At 35.1% G+C, this 27,796-nt stretch overlaps 1 protein-coding gene across 9 annotated transcripts in view; it reads left to right on the top strand.

The window, feature by feature from the left end:
* The window catches only part of LOC150102845 (nuclear distribution protein nudE-like 1-B), a 303,402-nt gene that overhangs the window by 41,953 nt on the left and 233,653 nt on the right, over positions 1-27,796 (top strand). For 8 of the 9 annotated variants that reach the window (XM_090398534.1, XM_090398535.1, XM_090398533.1 and 5 more), the window contains 2 exons: positions 18,420-18,672; positions 27,395-27,503. In XM_090398534.1, coding sequence (XP_090254660.1) covers positions 27,421-27,503 — 83 coding nt within the window. In that variant the 5' untranslated portion in view covers positions 18,420-18,672; positions 27,395-27,420. The remainder of the gene's footprint in view (positions 1-18,419; positions 18,673-27,394; positions 27,504-27,796) is intronic. The other variant, XM_090398538.1, reaches the window with a different exon arrangement.

The following is a 27,796-nucleotide window of genomic DNA, read 5'->3' as shown; positions in this document are numbered from 1 at the left end:
ATAGAAGAGAGCTATATTCAAGAAATGGATTGCATTTGAATGCAGAAAGGTGCAGGCATTTGGAGGAAACTATTGTTTTCTGGGCAAGTGAGTGTATCGGTACAGGGAAACTAGAATTGCAAGGTGGAGTGTTGCAAGGATGGCCTCTTTGGGATCATGGCTTGAGAAATGAGGACATCCTTGCAACACTCCATAAGTATTCTTACGGTCATGTGGAGTATGAGATGAGTAATGATGACTATAAGAATGCTGGAAATACAATAGTTTTTCTGTACACAAATGCTATTTGACTTAGGAATAAAGGGAATGAGTTTATGGCATTGATTGACTCTGTGTCTCCAAAGTTGTTGGTGTCAGTGATATGTGGTTAACTGATGAGGATGTTCTAATAGGTATAGAAATCAAAAGGTATAGCATATTTCAGCTGGATAGGAAAGGTAAATGTGCTGGTGGTGGGTGGAGTGAGTGTTACTCATGAGAAGAGATGAATTGTGTACTCTCAGGATGGAGAGTGTAAGATCCATGAAATATGCTTGTATTGCTTGTGTAAGATCCATGAAATGGATCTTAGACAACTAATGGTTCATAGAAACAGTCTTGTAGCTACATATAAATATTGCTTTAATACTGTTAACCATTGCTTTTTTTTTTAAATGCCAATTCCAACTACATGAGAGTGTACCTATCATACGCTATTACTATGTGAACTGTCTAAGAGTTAGATAAGTTAGAAACCCTGCTTTGGAGACCAAACATGGAACTCTTCTACATCTATATCTCCTCCTGAGATTTTTACTTAATAAGGTTATAACACCTTATGGTAACTTGTTTTGGTAAAATACAAGCTCTGTATTACTAAATCTTGGTATTTCTAGCCTGGCTCCCACTGATGAGACCTCAATAAAGGTCGAAACCGGTCTGGGTAGTGGCCCCTTGCCTTTAATACAAAAACATCATACATCCCCTTCTTGGAGATGTGTTTTGGCATTAAGGGTAAATATTAAGATTAGTGATCAGAGCTTGCTCCACCTTTACCACGAGTTGCCTTGGTCTTGCACTACCTGTAGGATCAGCTAGTCCTGCATAAATTGCAGGTGCAAACTTGACATTTGTCTGTTTGCTTACTTGGAAAAAATGGAGTAAAACCAGGTTTAAAATTACTTGGTATCTTTAACACATCTTCCAAACCATGTCAATCCTCCACAAGAACGGTGGTGGCCTCACTAGGTGATAAAACTGTAACTCGTTAAAAAAAAAAAAAAATACAATATATTCCAAGACATCTCACTCCTTGTTTCTACTAGGTAACTGATTATTTGTAGTATGGAATGGTGCAGAGAAATGTGTGCTGTCACTCTTGACATTTCTAGAGCTTTTGACCATGTCTGGCATCAAGGACTTCTAAACAAATTGCCATCCTTTGGACTATTTGTCACCCTCTGTAATTGGATTGCTAGCTTCCTCTTGGGTTGTTTGCTGTGTATCATGGTGGATGGCTCTCTTACTTTGAGCTTCACCACCAATGCAGGAGTACCTCAGGGCACTGTTCTATCACCTGTACATAAATGACCTACTCAGAATCGCCACTAATCCTATCCACAGCTTTACAGATAATAGTACTTTCCATTCTTCCTACTTATTTGACAACCCATGTAGTATAATCATCCCAGCTTTCAAGATTATCCGCAACTGATTTTTCATTGGGAAAAGCACAATCTGGTTACTTTCAGTGCCACCGAAACAGTCTTGCCTTTTCTCTTGCAAAAGAGATCTCAGCTCACCTACTCTCAGTAATACATAAATCACCAGACAATCTCAGATATCTCTGCTTGGACTTATTATTACCTCCACTATCTCCTGGCATAAACATGCCACATCAGTAGCTTTCTCAGCAGCCAAAAACTAGCCATCCTCTTTAACTCAAGATGCTATTTTACACCCAACTTTATACAAATATTAAATCTGCTCATCCATAGAATACTGCTGAATATTATCCCTCTCTTACAGATTCACTACAACCTATATCTCACAGATGCAGTGTTTTGGCACTGTGTATGTTGAACATGCACTTGCTGGTGATTGTACCACTGAATTGGTAACCATCATTCCTTCACTTTCTGTTGCACCTGTTAATACAAGAGCAGCAGCTACCCATCACTCTTTCACTGTGTAGCTGGAAACACCCCAAACCTGCTTCGAAGGATGCAAGAAGTATTCCCAAACAACAACAATTTACAACTCTCCGATAAAAATGACAATGAACTTATGTCTCACTCCTCACCTGCAACCTACACATGGCATTGATGTGTTTATAGGTCCTTCAACCTCTAGTGTATGTGATCAAGATAAAATGAATAAAGTAAAAAAAAAAATAAAATAACTAGCTGTTAGGATTAGGGATAGGGGTTTCATGTTCAGAAATTTGTAAAACTACAAATACCAGATGTTGGGGTGATTTTTTAGACTTTTTATGTTCGATTACAGTTTGATAGCAAAGGCTGCAAATAAGATATCCGAATGATTGACTTTCAGAGTTATTCTGGGTAGAGGTTTGATTTTCATAGTTCTGGTGTTATAGTTTGGAAAGATTGGATGTTATGTCACTCACTAGGTTGGTTGTGATAACAGATTAGTTCCTGTTTAAGTTTATTTGCTGATTACTTTTGATTACATTTAGGGTTATTTTAACTAAACAAAAGTCAACCAACAAAGTTTTTATATGTCTTCTGGTGGTTATTTAACTTCGTTAATAATTAATTGTTTCTTTGAGGGTTGCACGGTGATCAGCATTCATTTTAAAAATTTTATGGAATTTACAACCGTGTTAAAAAAACTTTTTTATTATCCCCGATGTTTCGATCTTCACATCAAGATCATCATCTGGAACGTACATAAATATACAGGACAAGCTGAGTTACATTATTAACTGTAAGCTAGAGAAACAATGATTTGATCACATGTTATTCTACTGGCGTGACCTCTGGTGGAAAAAAAAAAATTAATTAAAAATAAATAAATAAAATAATTTTTTTTTTTTTTTTTTTTTTTTTTTTTTTTTTTTTTTTACATCAAGCTAAATTCTGTTTTTACAATGACAGGACTAAACATTCTTTTAGATGGTTTTCTTTCATTGTGTTGGAGGTTTAATGGATTTTTTTACAACACTCAAAAAGAATTAAAATAGAATTTAATACTTCCTATATTTCGTCCTAGTCACTAGGACATCTATGGGGATTACAAAAACAGTTAATGTAACATGCACACAAAAACTTACAATACTAAGCCCAACCACGTGGGTGACACTAAAGTCCTATCTAGGTGGAGCGTCCTCTAAGGGTGGTCGTAGGTGGCCCTACGACAGCCCTTTATTAGCTGCTTGAGTGACTTGCCGACTCGCTATTATTGCACTGTGATTCCGGAATGCCCTGATTCCAACCTAATGCTAATCCTGTCTCTCTCTCTGTTTCCTTATTAATAATTTCAGCGTTCATTGCTTTTTATATCCATCCTTCCCGCCTAAATTCTCGTGATTTCTTTCTAAAACTCTTTTCAATAAACCTCACGTGGTGTTCCAAAACGTGCTCGCTCACTTACATATTTCCATGACAACAAAACAAAATATAATAAAATTGAGCTATTACATAACGTTAAACTTTACAAACAGGAATAAATAGAGAATATTTACATTTCAAATAATGCGCAGTTAAATTATCAAATACAAGTTCTTATAATATTAACATCGTAATAATTAAAATAGCTTAATAATATTTAATACAGTCTTTTCATTATTAATACATATATCTTGATTAAATAATTAAATATTAGACAAAATTAAGGTAGTTATATGAATGTTAAATTATAAACAAGTGATTTACATTAAATAATATTTACAAGTCTAGCCTTTGTGATGGAAGATTATGTTGGATTCTGAACCAAATAATAATTACTGTAATCTCTATATATTCAGAATCTAACAAAGGCTTACTCTTCCTTTGAAAAATTTTTCTTTAAAGAAAAATTTTTCACACTAGACTCACAAGTGGAGAAAATTGGCTTCTTATCTCCCTTCCAAGATCTTAAACAGCACTTAGTTTGAACATGATTAAATTTTTTATTACAGTCTGTGTATTTACCTTTCTGCACTTCTCCACTTAAGTTCTTGTTGTTCTTATCATAGGGAGAATTTTGATTGCTACACTTATAAAGTGATAATGTCCTTTTAGGACAGAAGTTCTGTTCTCTGTCACTAACTTCTAGCCTCAGTTGTCTACCGTCTTGGTAATCTGTTCTTTTAGCCCTTCTTTTGTGATCACTCATTCTTTTGTATCTCCACTGATTTTCCAAATTTCTGATTTTACTACTTAAGGCAGTTACCTTGACAAAATTTACTTTAACTATTTGTTGTTTATTAGTGCCAACATCTGAATTAGGCATGGATATTTGTTGTTGTGATGGCTTATTAGTATCTTGTAGTGTTTCAGTCTGACATAGCACATCAGAATTCACATCACCATCCTTTTTAGTTAATTGACTTGCAGGTGATTTTTCTTTATAGATGGTCCCAACTCATATGGCAATTTAAACTACATTGTATGGTGTCTAGGCCTATCATAATCATGATTTCCATTTCTTCTGGTACATCTCTTCTTGTTCATCAGGGATACTTCCCTCTTAGAAAAATCACAGAATTGATACCTTGCTAAAAAATTTGTTCCTAAAATAATGTGGGAACTTAAGTTGGATGTAGTGGGGACAACAAGTAAATCTTGCCACACACATAGTCCAAATTCTGGTAGGTATATCCTTGCATGAAGTTTCTCATATGCCATGAAGCTTGAGTTTGAGAGAGTATTAATTCTTACAGGTTCTCTCAGCTTGGCAGTGCTTTTCCATAATTTGTTCTTCAAAGTTAAGAAATAATCCATTCTAATGATAGAGGCATTGCATCCTGTATCTAGTAAAATATTACACTTAGAACCTAGGATTTCTCCTCTAACTCTCATCATTCTTTCATGAGGTGCTTGGTGTTTCTGAATTCCATTATTTCTTCTGTGGGGTTTGTATCCAAACTTCGAGTCCCATCTGCTATTAGAGTAGTTTCCCTTGTTATAGAAACAATTCCTGGCATAATGGCCAACTTTGTTGCAATTATAACATTTGGGAGGATCTCTATGTTTTGTCTCTGCCTTAGGTTGAGGAACAATAGACATCTGTTGTTTAACATTATCTAGTCCTTGAATTACCTTATCTAGACTAGCTAAAATCGGTTGATTTTGTTTTTTCACTTCATGTTTAATTATCTCATTAATCTTATCAGTTGTAGGGTTTTGGTTTTCTTGAGACTTCAAAGTAATAGCTGATAATTGTCTCACAACCTCATTAAAACTATCCATTATTGGCTGATTTAACCTACTTACTTCCTGGTGAATTAGGGTTTGCACTTCTGTCATCAGCCTTTTGTCAAATTGCTCTTTACCTTCGGTTATGCAATTAATACTACTTGGACTTTCTCCAATATTCTTTCCCTTTCCTTTTTCATCCTTATTTTTCTTTTCAACTTCAGATTGGTTCAAGGAACAACCAGTCTTATTTACAACATTTACAAGACCTACACTGGTTGAGGGATAAAGGTCTCCTAACATTTGTTCTTTTTTCTTGACACTTTTGAGACACTCTTCTAAGGTGGAAATTTTCTTCTTATAAGCTGTTTCTCTTAATTCTTACCTAACACCTTGTCTAAATTGTTGGAATACAGCCCAATCTAAGCGTGGTTTATCCTCATTAGTCACATTTAAACTGTTGGCTAGTGCCAATAAACGATTGTGAAAATCAGTAACAGTTTCTTTATCTTTTTGTAAGACTCTGTAACTTCCATAAATTTGGGCCAATACTTCTTAATTTTGAGAACTGAGAAATAAGATTATCCTTAAATATTTGATAATCAAATGTATCCTTGAGAATTGGAGATGAGTTAAAATATGTTCTAGCCTTGCCTATTAATTTACTTCTGAGTAAAATTAACAGTTGAAAATCTGTCCAATTTGCTATTTCTCTAAGTTTTTCAACATAAGTAAAAAAAAACAGTACATTATCTGATTATTCACATGAAAACTGAGGAAAAACCTGTTGCGCGTTCACTGTACAAAAAAATTCACTATCTTCCATTTTAGAACTAGATGAAACTGCCATATTAATCTATTAACAATAACTTTAAAAAAAAAATCAGAATTCTAAAATAACTTCTATGTTTGCCTGATTCTAGTTTACAACCAATTCACTTGATTCACTTATTTTATCTTTAAATTCCTTCTACTATTACAAATTTTAATACTTAATATTACAATCTTTGTTAGTGAATTCAAATCCCGTCGGCTGCACCATTTTGTTGGATCCTTCTTCTTCTTAATCTATACTTTGGATCCGACATGATTACAATTACGATGTTCTTAACTAATTGATAGTTGCTAGTTGGTTTCTAATTCAAATATAGAGAAAATTTATATTTAAAGACTGCGCCACTCTATATCTGAATCAGTTCAATAATTGAATAAAAATCAACCTTCAACTATTTCTCCTTAAAATATATACTGGCCGAGTATATTTGACTTACTTAATTTACCCACTTTGGTTCGAATATTTTATGAATGGTGCAGTAAAAGAGATTCAGGCAAAATACAACTTTTGATTAACAAAAACAAACATTTAATTTTAAAATCACAAATTTTCCACTTAAGATCAAATCACTAATTAAGATATTATAAACACTTCAGCCTTTCTGATAATACTGTCATACAAACTCAGACAATGGTAAATTTGTTATCTCTAATACAGTCTTCTCACAGTTCCTTAAGTTCCAAATACAATAAAATCACAGTAACACCTCCTTACAAGCAAACACTTTTAAATTTACACTTCAGTTAATCTTCACAATAGTTACTATTAACATAAGGAAATTCTAGGATGAAACACACTCACATCTCAGCATAGGAATATTAATGGTTGGAATGTTCTTACCGTTAATCTTTTTCCTTCATCAACTTATACATTTACACTTTTTACAACTGTAAGCACTTTAAACAATAAACGGCACTCATTAAATAAATTCTTCTAAGCAATAACTGAATTAATCATCCGTCACAATACACATAAACGTTGTTGCATAAAGTACTACTGATCACTTATGAAATAAGGCAATACACAATAATTCCTTAACTTTAGGTTTTATATGCACAGTTGTTCATTCCTCCAGCATTCGATTAATTCTTTAGGCACTATAATTCTAAGCACAGCTATCGGTATACTTCAACTTTACAGCTCTACTATTTTTTAGTAACTTCGTGCTTTGCTTCAAGGTTCTGTGTGTCCTTGACAGGTCGGCCCTGAAATTATATCTCACTTCAAGTATTGCTAGTCTATTTAGTAGTCACTCAGCTGTGTTCCGTAGCTATAATTGTTATTCTATAACTTATTAGCTAACCGTCTCTCGACTAGTAGACTTTATTAGCTGCTTGAGTGACTTGCCGACTCGCTATTATTGCACTGTGATTCCCGAATGTCCTGATTCCGACCTAATGCTAATCCTCTCTCTCTCTCTCTCTGTTTCCTTATTAATAATTTCAGCATTCATTGCTTTTTATATCCATCCTTCCTGCCTAAATTCTTCTCGTGATTTCTTTCTAAAACTCTTTTCAATAAACCTCACGTGGTGTTCCAAAACGTGCTCGCTCACTTACATACATTTCCATGACAACAACACAAAATATAATAAAATTGAGCTATTACATAACATTCAACTTTACAAACAGGAATAAATAGAGAATATTTACATTTCAAATAATGCGCAGTTAAATTATCAAATACGAGTTCTTATAATATTAACATAGTAATAATTAAAATAGCTTAATAATATTTAATACAGTCTTTTCATTATTAATACATATATCTTGATTAAATAATTAAATATTAGACAAAATTAAGGTAGTTATATGAATATTAAATTATAAACAAGTGATTTACATTAAATAATATTTACAAGTCTAGCCTTTGTGATGGAAGATTATGTTGGATTCTGAACCAAATACTAATTACTCTAATCTCTATATATTCAGAATCCAACAACATAAACTCCTACCACTACCCAACACAAAAACTAGGTGTCATCAACATGCTAAAAAACAGAGCTCAGACGATTTGTTCCAGTGAACAGGCACTGAAAGACGAATTTAAAATTATCAGTAATAACTTACAAAAAAATGGATACAGCCAAAACACTAACAAAATTCTCTACAAAACCACAATAAAAAACAAAGACAAACCAGACTACAGTAAAACTATAACCATTCCCTACATTAAAGGAATATCAGACAAAATAAACAGAGTACTACAAAAGTTGGGGGGGGGGGGGGGTGGGGGGGGGGGGGGGTGGGGGGGGGGGGGGGTGGGGGGGGGGGGGGGTGGGGGGGGGGGGGGGTGGGGGGGGGGGGGGGTGGGGGGGGGGGGGGGTGGGGGGGGGGGGGGGTGGGGGGGGGGGGGGGTGGGGGGGGGGGGGGGTGGGGGGGGGGGGGGGTGGGGGGGGGGGGGGGTGGGGGGGGGGGGGGGTGGGGGGGGGGGGGGGTGGGGGGGGGGGGGGGTGGGGGGGGGGGGGGGTGGGGGGGGGGGGGGGTGGGGGGGGGGGGGGGTGGGGGGGGGGGGGGGTGGGGGGGGGGGGGGGTGGGGGGGGGGGGGGGTGGGGGGGGGGGGGGGTGGGGGGGGGGGGGGGTGGGGGGGGGGGGGGGTGGGGGGGGGGGGGGGTGGGGGGGGGGGGGGGTGGGGGGGGGGGGGGGTGGGGGGGGGGGGGGGTGGGGGGGGGGGGGGGTGGGGGGGGGGGGGGGTGGGGGGGGGGGGGGGTGGGACAGGAGAAAATTTCTCTAAAATTCTATATGGACCTAAAGCTTTCCTTCCTAATTTCCCAACTCTTTTTATACCAGATTTATCATCTAACAATACTAAATCTCCTGGTGCAAATGACTTATACTTTCTAAAATGATTTATATACTGCCTAGTTTTCTGTGAACTTAATTTACTTATTTCACCTACTAATCTGTGAGTAGTGGAAAATTTATCTACAACTGTCTCCAGATACTCATTTATGTCATTATATCCTGTATTAGGAATGACTGAAACAAGTTCATTAGGAAAGATCGGATCAAAACCATATAAAGCAAAAGATGGTTTTTCTTTGATAGTGGAATGAAAAGCAGATCTTCATGCAAATAATGTTTGAGAAATATATGTGTCCCAATCATTAATTTTAGTGTTTGCCAGATTGGAGAGTATTTGCTTTATATTCTTATTCAGCCTTTCACACATACCATTACACTGTGGGTGGTAAGGTGTAGTAAAAATCTTCCTAACATTGAGTAATTTACATAACTGTAACAACAGTTCAGATGTGAAATTTGCTCCTTGATCTGAAAGTAAGGTCTGAGGAGTTCCATATCTACAAATAATCATATTCAAAAACTTTCTTGCAATAGTCTTTGCTGTTTGATCCTTCATTGACACTGCTTCAGGAAATCTAGTTAGCATATCTATGGCTACTAGAATGTACCTATTGCCTTTTTTAGTAATTGACAGTGGACCTACCACATCAATAGCAACAGCCTGAAAAGGTCTAGTTAGGATTGGAAATAGTTGTAATGGAGCTTTTCCTCTGAAATGGGATCTTATTTGGCACTTATGGCATGATTTGACATATGTATGTCACTCTTCATACTTTTCCAGATATAACGATCCTTTATTCTTTCCCAAGTTCTAGAAAATCCTTGGTGTCCTGCCAAGTCAGAATCATGGAAAGTGTTCATCTTCTTCTTCTTCCTATCATGGAATATAGGCCATGTGGCCTGTTCCGGTCTCATGCCATCTCTTTCTTGGTCTTCCGATTCTTCTTTTTCCACTTATTTTGTATCTGTATAATATTTTTGGTAGTCTGCTGTTGTCCATTCGATTTAAATGTTCTAGCCATTTTTGTTTATACTGTCTTATGTAGTAATTAATTGGTTTGATTTTTAGGGATTGTAAGATTTCTTCATTTGTTTTGTGGTCCCACTTGGTATATCCAGCTGTTTTTCTGAGGAACTTCATTTCTGCTGTTTGAATTCGTTTTTCATCTTTCCTTTTCATGGTCCATGTTTCGCTTCCGTATAGTAGAGTTGGTTTTGACAAGACATTATATAGTCTGATTCTAGTGTGTTTTTGTACCAGGGATGGCTTGAATATACTATTTATTATGCCATTTACTTTGACAAAGTTTGATATTTTAGTGTCTATGTCTTTTTCTTCTTCGTATGATAGATCACATCCCAAGTATCTGAAAGTGTTTACTTGTTCTAGTATTGTATTATCTATCACTATTTTACTTCTTATTGGGTTTTCTCCTTTGAATGCCATTATTTTTGTTTTTTCTTTGGATATTGTCATATTATATTGCTTTGAGATATCATTTAATGATTTTAATGATCTTTGTAAGTCATCTTCTGATGTAGCTAATACTATTTGATCATCTGCAAATAGTATATCTATCTTCATTTGCGGGGTCATTTGTATACCAAATGGGTTATGCTGTTTCCAGATTGTTAATATTTCATTTATATATATATATTGAAAAGCAGAGGTGAGAGAGTGCATCCTTGTCATACTACTCTTGATATATCTTTCCATTCTGAGGTGTGTTCTAATTTAACTTCTATTTTATTTCCTGTATATATTTCTTGAATAGATTGTAAAAGTTGGTTTGGTATGTTTAAATTGGTTAATATTTTAAACAATTTTTGTCGACTAATTTTGTCAAATGCTTTTTCATAATCAATAAACGCCACATGTGTTTCTTTTTGAAATTCTCTTCTCTTTTCTATTAATAATTTTAAAGTAAAAATTGGATCTATGCAGGATCGGCCTTTTCGGAAGCCATTTTGTTCTTCTAGTAATTTGTTTTCTACAATGCTGCTTAGTTTCTCTTTTAATATTCCTGCATATATTTTATATCCTGTATTCAGCAGGCTAATTCCCCTATAATTATTGCAATTGTCTTTATTTCCTTTTTTATAGATTGGGATGACCAGTGCTTTTTTCCAAGAGTTAGGGGTTTTTCTGGACATCCAAACCATATTAAAAAATTTCAAAAGTCTTTCATTAAATTTTTCACCTGCATTTTTGTATAGTTCTATATATATATTGTCTTCTCCTGGCGTTTTCCTATTTTTCATCTTCTTTATTATATTTTTCAGTTCTAACATTGTGATATTTTCTATTAGGTCATTCTTTGTCTTATAAAATTTTAATTCATTGTTCTCATCTGTCCAGAGATTTTGGAAATAGGTCACCCATTTTTCTAAATCTATTGTTTGTATTTTTATCTTTTCTTTTATTTCTTTATTCATGTATTTTATTACTTTATAGGTTTTGGGTTGTGGCTTAAATAAATCCTTTTCTAGTTCTGTTACGAAATTGTTCCATCTTTCTCTATGTTTTTTCCTTACTTCTCGTTTTTGCAATTGCACTATTTCTTTTATACTCTATTTCTGCTTCTATTGTTTTGGAATTTAGCCATTTCTGGTAACTGTCCTTTTTGGTTTTTATTATATTTTCTATTTCTTTGTTCCAGTCTCGTAGTCCTCTTTTTCTAATCCATTTGTGCTTTATTCCTAAGGTTTCTGTTGCTGCTTTTGTGAGAATTTGTTCAGATTTTCCCATTCATCTTCTATGTCACTTGATTCATGTGTGGTTTCTGTTTTTAAGTTTGTGCATTTTTGATATTGTAGTCTAACTTGAGGATCCTGTAATGAAGAAATTTTGTAGCTCGGCTGGTAAGAATTTTCAATTCTATGTGTTTTTAGCCACTTTGGTTTAAAACGAATTTTTGCTGATACCATATAATGATTTAATTCAAAGCCGCGATATGCTCTTACGTCTAAAATTAACTCCGCTAATTTAAAATTTGTGATAACGTAGTCAATTACTGATTTGTATCCTCTGGCTGACCAAGTATATTTATGTATTTCCTTGTGTTTAAACATTGAATTCATTATTCTCATATTATTATAAATGACAAAATCGCCCAATCTGTGACCATTTTGATTACATGTATCTTCGCCAAATTTACCTATGTTTGTTTTGTATTTTTTGTTTCCTATTCTGGCATTTAAATCTCCTGCTAGCAGTAAATAGTCAGTTTTGAAAGTGTACATAATCCAAGGAATCATTTTAGTTAGTGCCAATATTTTCACTTCTATCTTCCATTTGTCTAGATAAGAGTAATCCATTTTTATCTAAATATAAGTTTTCCAGGTTTAAAAATGTATCCAGTTGAGTCTCACCCTTCAATACTGCTTCATAGATAGTTTTGAGTATGTGATCATCTTTCTGAGCTCGGACAATCTTATCCTTTTCCCAAATTTGTGAACTAGGTTCCTTATTCTTTAGAGTCTCAATATTAAACACTTGATTATTGTCATTAGTGTCTTGAAAACTTCAGGAGACTGCTCAAATTTTTTTTCTATTGTCACCTGATTTCCTGTCTAAATGGCATTGTAGTCCACACAAGGACATGTATTATCAACAAAATTACATGCAAAACCATGACGTTTCAGAAAATCAATTCCAAATATTAATTGTACATTTGGATTTGATGATTCTGGAAGAACTATTAATGGATGACAAACTTTCAATGGAAAACAAGGAATTGAAATAAAAACATTTATTTGCTTATCAGCTGAAATTTCTGATTCAAATATACCCTTTAATTTTGTTAAACAAATTATAAGAAATGAGTGAAATATGTGCACCTGTGTCAAGCAAGATTTTACAAGGCACATTTTCAATAAATCCTTGTAGAACTGTCAAAGGATTATCTCCATTAGCATTAGGAGCTAATGCTACATCGAACTCTCTTTCAGGGTTGGAGCTGTCTTTAGCTTTACCCATGTCCAATGAGTAGTTTGACATTTCTGTCTTTGCCAGTATAATATTGGAATAATAATTATTCCCAGATTTTTCTTTATTCTCTGATTTCTTATGTTGAAAATAAGATTTATCCCTAATATAAGTTTTTAGCAAAATGACCAGGTTTATTACATCTAAAGCATTTTGGAATATATCTCCTTTGAGATGTGTTATTCTTGTCAATACCATTAGATTTTCAAAAGAAAGATTGATTATCTGTAAGATTCTTGGATATTGTTAAATCAGATAATATCTTAAACAGAAGTTCCTGTCCTTTTACTATTGGTCTCTGTTGTCTTTCTATTTCTTCACTAAGAAATGTTTTCAGTTCCTCTAATTTTCCCAAATCATGTAATTGTACCTTGGAACTCAGATTCTGGAATATTTTCAGGGAAATTCACAGACGTTTCCTTAGACTGTTTCTTTTTATTAACGCCTTTTAATTTATGAAACTTTCCTTTTCTCACTTTATCTGTAGCCACTGTGTTTGGAGAATGAGTTTCATTATACTGAGAAAAGTTCACTTGTTTATTGTTTGAGGAATGAAATATATCTCTAAGTCTCTCTTCCCTTTCCTTAACAATTTCAAAACACTTCAAGATTTTTAACCTTTTTCTTGTATACTGTTTCTTTCAAATTATCTCTAAGGCCATGCCTAAATTGATTAAACAGCAACCATTCTAAAGAGGATTTCTCTTCAGATGAAACATTAAATTTATGAGCAATGCTCCTAAGTCTATGATAGTATTCTGAAACAGACTCCCTATTACCTTGAATGCACTGATGAATTTTCCAAATTTTATGCCCTAATTCTCTTACACTTGAAAATTCTGATATTAGCAGACTTTTAAATGATGCATAACTGTCAGTGTCTCTCAGTAAAGGAGATGTGATTAAGAATGTTTTGGCTTTGCCCAATAATTTACTGCGAAGTATAATCAACAAATGAAAATCTGACCATTTTCCTAAATCTCTAATTTTTTCTACATATTTAAAAAATGTTTCTATGCTTTTCACTACTATCTCCTGAAAAAGAAGGTATTACTAAAGTTGGATTAATTAACCTAAAAAATTCCTCATCTTTAATTGAAGAAACTTCACAACTAAAATTGCTATCTCCTGTAGCCATTTTACTTGAGTCAAGATTTACTTTCTGGATTCTAAAAATAAAGTTGTCATAACCATTCCTGCCGACTGCGCCATTGTTAATTTAAGGATGTTTATATAGAAAGGATATCATAATATTAATCCTACCATAGAGATGATCTCTGTTTCTAACAATTATTTTTAATTTATTTCCGAGTGTACCTTTATATTATATGCACAAGGGTTCACTCCGATTGGTGCAATGACCTCTTTTTTACTATTTCTTTCAGAATCCAAATAAATCGCTGACTCAAGACCAAAATACAAAATAAACACATTTAATATAACAAAAACAATATATATACACTTCAAACAAAAATTACTTAACTAACTACAAATTAATTGAATCCAAGGCCTTTTAAAAATAAATTTATACTTAAGACTAAACTAAACACTTTGCTTGCACAATGACAAAATGTTCATAGCCAGTTTCTCTCTCTGTCAAGGCCCTTTTCCGAAGATATATGACTTTATTCTTCATTTTCACAGGATCCTTTTTCTTCACTCATGTAGCACACATTTAATTCTTCCTGACTCAATTCTGTCTCCTTTCCAGTAGAAATAATAGTTAGATCCGGCATCCTTAATACAGATGAAACTTCCTAATCAGAGTTTTCTCGAACATTCCTTTAGAACATAAATAGCAATTTCTTCTTGTATTCACTACTAATGCTTATTGACAGTCTTAACTCTTTTATTTAAAAAAAACTAGTTCTATGATTCCTTTTTCGGAATCTCCTAAAAATCTTCCAGTTAGTGTTTCCTCCAATATTCCTTTTAAAACGCATATAGCAATATTTCCCTTTTATTTATCAGTACTTATTCCACTTTGAAACTTAATAGTTCCATGATTCCTTTTTCGGAATATACTATTAATTTTCCTCTGACTGTCACATAAAAAAAAAAAAATCAAGTTCCTCTGAATCTAAATATCTGCCGGCCTGTGTTCTAAATTCCTTCTGAATGCTATCTTGTTTATTTCTGTTACTCAGATACCGAACATGTTAGCTGTCAATCACACATCAAACTTCTCGGCGAGCATGCGCACTCCGTGGCAAGCGAGAAACTAAGTACTGTTTAATGGCAGACACGTCTCCGTTAGCAACATGAGAATGTCTTCATAAAACACAACTTTTGATAATTTTAAATTACAATAAAATTCTTGTAAGTAATACAAATATTAAATCCAGTAAGTACGTAAATTTTTTAACTGCTTTACATATCATTTTTGACAAAACAATTTCAGTAATGGGCACATCGCAAGTGCCGACAGGGCATGTTATGAAACTAAAACTAATAAACTTTCTAACATAACCAATACGTAAAAATATTCAAGAATTTAAATTATGATTATTTTTACAATACTTCACCCAAAAACAAGGTTGACTTACTGGCTTCACTCTTGTAATTCTTCCACTGATGACCTGGACAAATTCCTCCACTCTGCCAAGAATTGCTCACTTCATTTCACCCATAGTCTTCATCTGGAAAGAAATCTGAAGCATCCTTAATAACCTGAACACAAACAAGGCATCTGGTGCTGGTGGTATCCTACCTGTTGTGTTAAAAACTTGTGTCCCAGAGCTAAAATCTATCTTGTATCACTTCTTCAATCTATCCTATTCAACTGGCAACTATCCTACATGTAAAGAAGCCCATACCAAAGAAAGGAGATAAAAGTCAAATTTTTGCACCATTTGGAGACTCACCAACTAATCAGTGATCACAGTATGGGTTCTGCCACTTTCAATCTACAGCCAGTCTTCTAGTCTCCATCACCCCCCCCCCTGGACTCAACCCATGAAATAATTGCAGAAACTTTACATAGTCACTCTTGACATCTCAAAAGCATTTGATCGAGTTTAGCACAGGGGCCCCACTTAGCAAATTGACATTTTTTGGAACTACTTTCCACACTCTGCAACTGGATTGCCAGCTTTCTCACCAGTTGCTCACTATGTGTTATGATTGATGGTTCCTTCTCCTTAGATTTATCTACCAATATACCAATGTAAGAGTACCTCTGGGATCTGCATTCTTGCCCACTCTTTTCCTTCTATGTATAAATGACCTGCTTTCACAGACTTCCAAGTGTCTGCATAGCTTCGCAGCTGACTGTACACTGGATTTCTTCTTTTCTTTTGACAGACGTTGTAGTGACCAGTTGTCCTGAACTCCAATCTCCTAGTTATATCTCAGTGGGGCGAGGACAATCTTGTAGACTTTAATGTCACCACTGTGTTATGATTGATGGTTCCTTCTCCTCAGATTTATATACCAATGTAAGAGTACCTCTGGGATCTGTATTCTTGCCCACTCTTTTCCTTCTAACTCAATCCTATCTAATGTCTCTCAGAAAAGAGCTTTCATCCCCTTCCACTAACCTTTAATAAAAACTTGATATCTAAACATGATCAGATTTTCAGCCTTAAGCCAACCTTCACCTCCTACCTTTCCTGGCACAAACGCATCTCATTCATAGCTTATGCAACTAACACTTGGCGTACTTTTCAGCTCGAGGCACTACTTGAGCCCTTTACAATGGCTAACTCTATAGAAATCTGAAATCTTCCCAACTTTGTAATATTGCTCACTTATATGGGTTGGTGCACCAAAATCCTTTCCAAGATTACTCAATGCGCTCCAAAAGAGAGCATTCCAGTTAGTTAATGATCCCTCTGTTATGAATCCACTTCAATCCCTCTTTCACAGAAATTCAATTTCTGTCTTATGCTTGTTCTACAGATACTTCCACAGATGATGCTCTGCTGAATTGGCCACTATCATTCCTCGCTTGCCTCCAAAAATCATAAAAAAAGAAAGAGCTGCTGCTAACCACCATTTACAATCCAGCTTGAAACTTGGACCCTTTCCCAAAGAATACAATCTTCAGTACAAATAAAAATAAAATAAAATAAAAATATATGAACAGATTCCTCTTACCATCTTGCCCATGCATTGCACTGATATTCATAGGTTGGGCAACCTTTTGTGTGTGAGTCAGATATTATATATATATATATATATATATGTATAATATCTAATTTAATAATAATACATAATAATTTAAGCTACAAGTTATCAGACTGCCACAGCTCTGCCATTCAATATTGGCGTGCACAAGATCATGGATGCACACACGTGCCTAATAATACAGTTGGAGATTGTTCTTCTCTTTAAACTCATCTAGGCTTTAGCTTCTATAGTGTTTCTGCTGCGTTTTTTAATACTGTTCAGATCCACTTTCTTTACAGTTTCTTACTGGGATTCTTATATGTTTTTAGCACCTGAAGAAGGCTATGTAAGATGAAACTAGTTGTGCAATTAAAACCTTTTATGTTAATCTCGGTCTTTAGTCATTTAATACTTTTAACATATATATATATGTTAAAAAAAAAAAAAAAGAAGGATGGTAATATGCTGAATAGGCTTTAATGTCATAGATGATCGAATTTTCCAGAAATGTCTAGAATGGGAACACATTTCTCCAACCTATTGGCATGTCTAGTAGTGTGTGTGTGTGTGTGTGTGTGTGTGAGAGAGAGAGAGATGTAGGCTATGAGATTTGCCATCAGTGCTCAGTGATGAAATCTGTTCTGATGATTGATGGCCTTCTGTATCATTTTGGAGATCACTGATATAGAGGGCAATGGGATGATAGCTTATCAACAAACTTTTATTTTATTTTATTTTTTTTGGAATAGGTTGGATATATGCTTGTTTCCATGTATAGAGATAAGTACTAGTTGAGTTTAAAAGAGTGTAATGACATTATAGGACAGATGTTAGTTTAGGAGGCACTTCTCTTCAGTACATCTGAAGGTTATTATCAAGATCTCAAGCCTTTTTGCTATCTAGGTTGTTCAAGATTCTTTTTATGTTTCTTGTAGACATTACAAGAGACATTACTTTCTGCTATGACAGGAAGTGAATTATCTTTCATCTGTGCAGGAGGTAAAGTAGATGAATGGTATAGAAAGTTAGCATTATTCTAACATTCTGGATGAGAGGTGGACAGTGGAGCATGTAACTAAGCATACATTTCAGGGATCTGCATACTGCGGTTACAATATAAATTTGATTTACCTGCTGCAAACAACACTTAGCAAATTTGTAACCAGAATGTTATATATTATGTGCAACTCTCAACTTTATTTTTTGGTAGTATATCTACTATCTTTTTCTTCATTTATGATTTTATAACAACAAAATTTAAGGTTTAACTTATAATAAAATTTCCACCACCTTTTTTCATATACTGGTTATGCATAATTGTAGCTTTTTATTACTTTCAGTAATGTTGACTGACAGATGTTGCTCCTCCAGGCATTCCAAGACTAGTCACTCATACATAAATAACTGTCATATTCCTCTTTGAACACATTCACCAAAGATGCACTGACAAGATCTAACAGTAGCTCATTTACTCACCTCTCATCACAAGAAAGAATCTGCACCTCACATGCTACAGACTCATCCAGTTTCCAGAGATGACCACTAGTTCTCTATGCACCAGTCACAAGCTGCAATATATCTGATATCTGCATTGTAAGTACCTCTTACTAATTTGTTTGTTTCTATTATACCTCATTTGTCTATTCTTCAAACTTTAAAGACCATATTCCCTCGGCATGTTCTCATATGCATAATTCCATAGGCCAGCTGTAATCTTGGTCACTCACCTCTGGATTTTTTCAACTCTCTTCTGATCTCAGGTGACCATATCTGTGCACAGTAGTCCAGATGTGGTCTTATCAGAACCTTGTAAAGTGACTTTATACAGTGCATTTATTCGATGTGATAACTTTGTAGTGTGTCCGAAATGTTATCTCACTGTCCACTGTAATCCTCAGGTATCTCGCTTCATTGACTACTTGCAGCAAATTTTTATTAATATGCTATACTGCTTGCAATGTCCCTTATCCATAACCTTACATTTCGAAACATTCAACTGATATTCATTAATATTTGCTTATAGAATTGATCTGTTCTAAAAGTGAGCCCCTGGGGAGGTATCCAAAGCAAAACAAAAACAACATGTGTTTATTATATAGATATGATTGCAAAAGTTGACTGTACTCTATGCTAGGAATGACCTAGACACAATAATGTGGAAAAGATAGGGTTTTCACCACATTCTCCTTATACCCATAGTCAACCATGAATCAAACCAAAAACTTGAAAAGCACTGGAGTAATGATTGGGACCCCTGCAACCATAACATCCCAAAGATAAAAACAGGGAAGAAGAAGAATTTGAAAATGCATCATGGCCATGTATTGCTAGTGCAATAGATAATGCTATCCCAAACCCAAATGGGAAGAAATCAACAGATGAGGCCGTTCAAAGATGAGCAGTAAAATCATAAGAATAGCAGCATGGAATGTTAGAATATTGAACCAATCTGGAAAACTGACAACCTTCTCCAAGAAGTGGAAAATATGAGAATACCAGGGTTGTTTGAAAAGTTTGGTAATTTTCCACTAGAGACAATGACACAATTCATTCATTCATACTGGTGTTGGCACATATCATAGCAAAAAATGTGCAATGTATAGTTCTCATTTGGAAAACATTTAAAATGACCGTGTTCACATTTTTCTTAAAAATGGAGAAAAACGAGTTTCGTGCAGTGATAAAACACTTTTATTTGAAGAGGTAGATGACCGCACAGATTAAAGCCAAGTTCATGGGGATCCTGCACCAGCATTAAAGACTATTTATTTTTGGATAAATGAGTTAAAACGTGGTGGTAAGTCTATCGAAGATGAAGCATGCTCCGGACTCCCAACGGAAGTCTCTACGAAGGAAATGATTGACAAAATCCATGTCATTGTTATGGAAGACCGCCGAGTGAAAATGCGTGAGATTGTAGGCATCTCAACTGAATGGGTGTGTAATATCCTGCACGAAAAATTGCACACGAAAAAGCTTGTGCACAATGGGTGCTGCAATTGTTGACTGTCGATCAAAAACGCATGCGAAAAAACATTTCAATGCAGTGTTTGGCGATGTTTAATTGCAATTCGCAGGATTTTTTGTGCCGATTCGTGACTGTAGATGAAACTTGGATCCACCACTACACACCTGAATCTAAGCAGCGGTCAAAACAGTGGACAATGCCTGGTGAAAGAGCACAAAAAAAAAAACGAAGATCGTCTTGTCAGCTGGGAAGGTGATGGCCACTGTTTTTTGGGATTCCCAAGTAATTATCATGATAAACTATTTTTAAAATTGTAAGACAATAGCAGGAGTCTATTATGCGTCATTGTTGGACCGTTTAAAAGAAGAACTGAAGAAAAACAGCCAAGATTGGCGCACAAAAAAGTGCTCTTTCATCAAGACAATGTACCGTCCCACATATCGGCCATTGCAATGGCAAAATTGCAAGAATTGAGGTTTGAATTGGTTCCACATACACCGTATTCTTCGGACTTAGCCGTGTGACAACTTCTTGTTCCCAAACTTAAAAATTTGGCTTAGTAGGAAAAAATTTTCTTTGAACGAGGATGCCATCAAGGCTATCAATAACTATTTTGCACAATTTGACAAATCTTACTTTTTAGAAGGGATGAAAAAATTGGAAACTTGCCGGACCAAATGTATAGACCTCAATGGAGACTATGTTGAGAAATTAAGGTGATTTTTGCTATAAAAAAAATGTGATTAACTTATTTTTTTTACCAAACTTTTCAAACAATCCTCATAAACATTATAGGACTTGGTGAAGTAAGAAGGAAAGAAGCTGGAAAATTCAAAGAAAAAAACCATAGAATTGTATATTCAGGTGGCCAATTACATACAAATTGTAGCAATAGTGATGAGGAATATCACAGTGATAGAATAATAATGGTGAAAATTGCATGAAGACTATTATAATCACATCATCAAGTTCCTGGTATATACACTCAATGGGTGTACAGGATATGATAGTACTACATGAAAAATTTACATCATTACTAACTTCCTATCTACAATTTTCCTCCAAATCAGTCTCTTCCTTGTAAAGACTCCAACGTTATCAGATCTTATATTTCTGTCTTTTAAGGCACTTTTTCTGTATCAATCCATCTATATCTTGGTCTTCCTCTGGGTCATTTTCCTGCCAACCTGGCAAAGAACACTTGTTTTGCTAATCTTTCCTCTCCCATTCTGTTTAAGTGACCATACAATCTGAGATTAGCTGTGCTCACGCATTCCTGGATGCTGACAATGTCAAATTCTTTCCTAATATCATCGTTTTTAATATGATATTGCCATTGATGCCATCTGTTCACGCCTCTAATCTTTCTCAGGACTCTCATATCTGCGGTCTCTAGTCCTTGGTCAAGTGTTTTACTTGCAACCCAGCTCTCAGATGCATAAGTTAAAATTGGTTTGAACACTGTCTTGTATACAGCTAAATTAGTGTCTTGGCTAATTTCTCTCTTATTCCATATAAATTTATTCAGTTGATTTTCTACCATACCAGCTTTGTTGATTATGTTGTCTATTTCTATATTTAATTTACCATCTTCACTAAAAACCGTGCCTAAGAGCTGAAATGTTTTACATGTTCTATAGGTTCTCCATTCACAATGCAGTTGATATTTTCAGTGTTTCTGCCTATTTTCATTGTCTTTGTCTTTTTAATGCTGACCTTCATACCATATGTATTACAACAGTCATTCAATTAAGTCAGGGAATCTTGCAGACTTGCAGCTGATTTATTTAGAAATATAACATCATCTGCATAAAGCAAACAGCTGAGATTAACATCTCCAATTTTGATATCAGGTTTAATACCACTTTCCTTCATAATGTGATCCATATAGATAATGAATAACAGAGGGGATAATGTACATCCTTATCTGACACCATATTTATCATTAAACCATCTTCCCGTGCTTCCTTCAATTCTAACTGCAGACTTACAACTCAAAGAAAGACCAAGTGTTGCTTGATATAATGCCCTATTGACACCATATAAATGTAGCATTTTGAATAGCTTCTCTCATGGCACCTTGTCATGTGACTTGCCCAGATCTACAAAATTTAAATGGCGATCGCTGTTATATTCCCATGATTTCTCAACTATCTGTCGTAAAGTGAAAATCTGATGCTGCAGCCTCTATTTGACGTGAATCTAGCTTATTCTTCACTAAGTTTCTCTTCTACAATCATTCTCAACCGTTTCTCAAGTATACTTGCACATACAGTAAACCCTTGATTTAACAGCCTTCGGATTTAACGGACAAAATTTCCTGTCCGTATGTTACATATGAAAATTAACACCCTGTTGATTTTAAAATGCTTTTAACCAAGATTTGCTTATAATTAAATTAGCAAGTTATTTTTTGTTATTAATTTCCTGTTATTTTTAACAAATTTTGGTGAATAGGCCATCATATATTAGAAAATACTGTAGTAATTTTGCCGACATAAATGAGTCACCGCTCATAAAAATGTTCGGTGAATGATTAGGGCGTGATCACACCAATTGCACTGTAATTGGTTATTTTGTCGCATGGCGTGACTTTCTGTGCTAGTTTTATTACACAGATTTTTGTAATTTTAGGGAGTTAATTATTAAAAAAAAAAAAGCAGAATTCAAAAGGTCAAAAAAAAATCTTGATAGGTTTTTCAAAGCACGATTACCTAAACCAACATCGAACATTAATTTCACATTAACTTATCTAAAACTGTGTGTAAAACAATTTTTTTGTTATCACAGTGCTAATATTGATAAAATTGCAGTTATTTTAAAAAAATTTGCGATTTAACGGATACCCCTTATCCCCTATTAGTCCGTTAAATCGATGATTTACTGTATATCTTACCAGGAACACTCAGTAATGAAATACCTCTGTAATTCTCACATTTAGTTTTATTTCTCTTTTCATATATGGGTACTATGAGAGCTCTACTCGAATCATATGGAATTCATTCCTCTGTCCAGGCATTCTGAACTATTCAGTGCAGCCACTGTAAGACTTTTATACCTCCATAGTTGAGCATTTCTGTTCGGATATCATCTACTCCTGCTGCCTTTCCACATTTCAGGCTTTTGATTGCTTTTCCTACTTCAAGTATGGATATATATCCATACTTGATATGTATCCAAGCTTTTCCTGATTGCAGGCAATGTCAGTGTTTTTTACCACTGTGCTGTCATCACTACTTGTTTCATTTAGTAATTTTTCGAAGTAATTATTCCATACTTAATGATATCTTTTTCTCCTCTTTGCATGTAACCTTTATCATCTGCAATTTCTTTTACAGCACTCTTTCCTACATTTCTGAACATCTTCAACAATCTCTAGAATATCTTGCCACCTTCTTGATATTTATTCTCTAGGTTCTTGCCAAAGTCCTCCCATGATTTTTGTTTAGTTGGTTTTACACAGTGTTTAGCTTTCTTACATTTGTCTCTATTCTCTAAGAGCACAAGCTGACTTATTTGACAGAACATTTGGTATGCTTTCTTCTTTTCCTTCACTGTCTCTTTTACTACCTATGTCCACCATGGAGTTCTGATTTTTCTATCCTTGCAGAAAATCTCACCAAATGCCTCTCTGGCTGAATCAGTCATTGTTTTCTTCAGGGCTGGCCATTGAATCTCCAAGGTTTGGTTCTTGTTTTTAAACTCATTTTTTTTTACTAATATTTATGTATTTTAGTCTACCATTCACATCTGAGTACTGCTCAACTTTTATTCGCTTTAAAACTTTCTTACATGTTATTCTTTTCAATATTAAATTCAATTTTATTCTGCTCAAGACTAAATAATTCGCTTCCAATTTCAAATCCTCTGTACACCCTGGTGTCCTGCACCAGGGAGAAAACATCACTATCAACAATAACATAGTCAATGAGACTTTTCTTATTCCTTGCCTCTTCTCTCCATGTGAATTTGAGCACATTTTTATGTTGGAACATAGTGTTAGTAATAACCAGTCCATGTCCTGTGCAGAAATCCAACAGTTATTTGCCATTATTATTACAAAATATAAAATACAAAAATATTTTTGTATGTCTGACAATCATTTCCTGCTCTGCTATTAAGATTCCCAACAAGGACCACCTTTTCCTTTTTCATTGTGTCAGTTGCTTTCTCTAAATCCTCAAAACATTCCTCCACTTCTACCTTAGTAATACCTTCTGTGGAATGGAACCATAGGCACAAATAAGTCTCATTGTCCAGTTCCCCATTCTCATATTTGTCGACAACACCCTTCTTGAGACCGCCTGCTATTCAAGATTAGCCTCGTATTTAGTGTTGAATACTATGGCTACTCCTTCTTTTCCTTGATTGTCATTGCCTGAATATAACATTTTATATTTATTGCTCAGAAAGATCTCACTAGTTTTTGCCTTTTTTGTTTCAGTCACCCCTATTATGTTGATCTGCTACTTATCCAATTCCTCAGCTGGTTCCATTTCTTTGCCATGCAGGCTTCTTATGTCGATAGTACCGATCTTTAACTCTCGTGATGTTGAATTGGGGTGGATTTTAGGATTTGTTCCAGTAGCTGACTTTTTGCTGTTTGCCCTGGTTCCGTGGCGAAAACAACAGGGGTCTTGTTTAACCTGGCGACGTTCCAGCTGGCATGAAATTTTGTCATGTTGTACCATCATTTGATAATTTGGTTGAAGCCAATATGAATACAATTTGGTTGGCTAAATCCCAAATTGCTAGCCCATCCTTGTTCTCTCAGTATCCAGGTAGATACCTAACAAGATGCACCACGAGAAGGTGAGGATTGTACATTAGGTCCGAAGCCCTGGTCGGTTCTCCGCATTCCTGTAAAGGCTATGTGGAGGTCTCCTCTCAGTTATATAGCTTTGACCCTTAAGCACCCCCTATTATAATCACCTTGATAAAATCACTTGTAGAGATGTCATCTCACTTATTATGAGCTCTTCTGATGCAATGATCAAATCCAAAACCCTTGAACCTCTTGTTCCCTCTATTACATGTTGCCTAAGACATTTGTTCCTCAAGAATTCTAGAAATTCCATTCCCTTATAACTACATGCATTTTCTTCTTCCCAGCTTATACTGCTGTAGTTAATATCTCCCATAACAATCATTCTTCTTGCACTTGCCAAGCTCAACTGTCTAAACATCACTTGCTCCCCACATTACATATTTAGAAAAAATGAATCTGCTAGTCTCGGACACAGTATACATCAACTTGTTAACTATGACCCAACAAATAGAATAAAAAAGAAAACAGAGAAGCTACTTAAATCAATTACTACATGGCCCGAAGATACAGTCAAAAAATTTCTTCCGCACTATTCTCGTTCTCCAAGAATTTATGGTCTCCGAAAGATACACAAACAAAACACACCACTCCGGCCGTTTCTGATATAGGAGGGGGGGAATGACCTGTGTGTTTCTGATATAGGAGGGGGGGAATGACCTACCCACTCCTTGAGTGTTGACTCGAATTATCACCTAGCCAAGAAATTCGAGTCAACACTCAAGGAGTGGGTAGGTCATTCCCCCCTCCTATATCAGAAACACACAACACTTTATAAACATAATCAAAGACATTACATTAGAAAAAGATAATTTATTAGTAAGTGTTAGCCCTCTGCCTACGTCTCTGCCCTCTTTATGAATGTCCCGATCAATGACACAGTCCTTCTTTTACAGGATAAATTCCATCCAGATATCACGGCGCTCTTTGCGCATGCATTATGTTCTGGTTATTTTGTGTGGCAAAATGCTTTCTACCAACAAAAAGAATGCACAGCCATGGCCTCGAATTATCACCCCTCTATTGCTAACTTTTATATGGAATATTTTAAGCAGCATGCTCTAGATTCCTCTCCTTTAAAACCCAAAGTCGGGCTTTAGATATGTTGACGATGTTTTCGCTAACTGGACCCATGACCACCAGACATTAGACACTTTCCTCAACCACCTAAACAAACAACACAAATGCATACAGTTCACAATTGAGATTGAAAAGCAGAACACACTTCCATTTCTAGATACACTTGTCACATGTCTTCATTCTGGCAGTCTCTCCTTCACTGTTTACCAGAAACAGACACATACTAGCCAATATATACACATAAATTCCTACCCTCATCCAACACTAAAACTGTCATCATCAAATTCCTGATATATATACCCTCAAGGGGTGTACAGGATATGACAGTACTACATGAAAAATTTACATCATTACTAACTTCCTATCTACAATTTTATTCCAAATCAGTCTGTGAAATGTCAAGACTCCAATACTATCAGATCTTATATTTCTATTGTCTAAAGCACTTTGTACCGTAACAATCCACCTATATCTTGGTCTTCCTCTGAGTTGTTTTCCTGCCAACCTGGCAGAGAACACTTATTTTGCTAATTTTCCTCTCCCATTCTGCTTAAGTGACCATACCACCTGAAATTAGCTCTACTAATGCATTCCTGGATGCTGACAATATCAAGTTCTTTCCTAATATCCTCGTTTTTAATATGATATTGCCATTGATGCCAATCTGATTATGCCCCTAATCTTTCTCAGGACTCTCATATTTGCGGTCTCTAGTCTTTTCTTCAAGTGTTTTACTTCTTACCCAGCTCTCAGATCCACAAGTTAAAATTGGTTTAAACACTGTCTTGTATACAACTAATTTAATGTTTTGGCTAATTTCTCTCTTATTCCATATAAATTTATTCATTTGACTTCCTACCATACCAGCTTTATTGATTCTGTTATCGATTTCCATCTTGCAGACTTGTAGCAGTTAATCATAAAAATGGCAGAATTGTTACTGAAGCACTTAACATGTTTGTAATTATCTTTGCAATGTCATCTGTAACATGACATAGTAAAGATATCGTGTCTACTAGTAACATGATAAGCAGAATGTGGGGAATACTGTGAGAGTATGCTTGTATTTCTATTGCATGCAAAATCAGAACACAAGATCTGAACCTTACCTTCATCTCACAGGAAGGAATGAAATAATCCATAAAGATGCAAGATATATTCAACTCTTCCTAAAAGATTACAGTTGCAATAAGCCTGTTCTAGCACTGTAATTAAGCATGCTTTATGATCCAGAAAGGAGAATAGAGAAGCATAACACTAGTGCCATTTAAATTGTAGCAAATATATTGTCACCTAATCTATTGAAGATTCTTCCTATATGGAGGTGTGAATTGAAACAAATTAAACCATTTATCAGATGCTAGAATTTCCCTTGATTGGGATTGATCTCTGTTTATGAAGTAACTGAATGTTGAATTTATTTTATTCACATTTATTTACAGGTAATCTTTGCTATTAACTTGATCAAATGGAAGAACATTTCCCTGAATTTGCAACTGTAGAAGAAGAGAGAGACTATTTTAAAAATTTGGCATTGGATTATAAGAAAAAGTATGTATGAAATTAGTCTACAAATAAATAAACATTACTTCCTTTTATTGGAGGAGGGGGTGATAAATATAAAATTAGTATTAAATATCCAGAATTCTGTAGAATTTTTATTTATTCATTCATTATCTATAACATTTTGAGGAGAATGTTTTACTGCATTTTTAATGATTTGCTGCTGCTAAAATAATTACTAATTTAAACTTTACTTCATTTAAAAATTTCAGTATAATTTTTTGGTGCATAATATAATCAATATGACTAGTTTCCAATTGTTTCTTTTTTTCTTCTCCAAA

Source organism: Typopeltis vanoorti, chromosome 9, assembly GCF_054136105.1.
Source record: "Typopeltis vanoorti isolate ZY-2024b chromosome 9, IOZ_Tvanoo_1.0, whole genome shotgun sequence".
Classification (NCBI taxonomy): Eukaryota; Metazoa; Arthropoda; class Arachnida; order Uropygi; family Thelyphonidae; genus Typopeltis; species Typopeltis vanoorti.
This window is presented reverse-complemented; position numbering and strand designations above follow the sequence as displayed.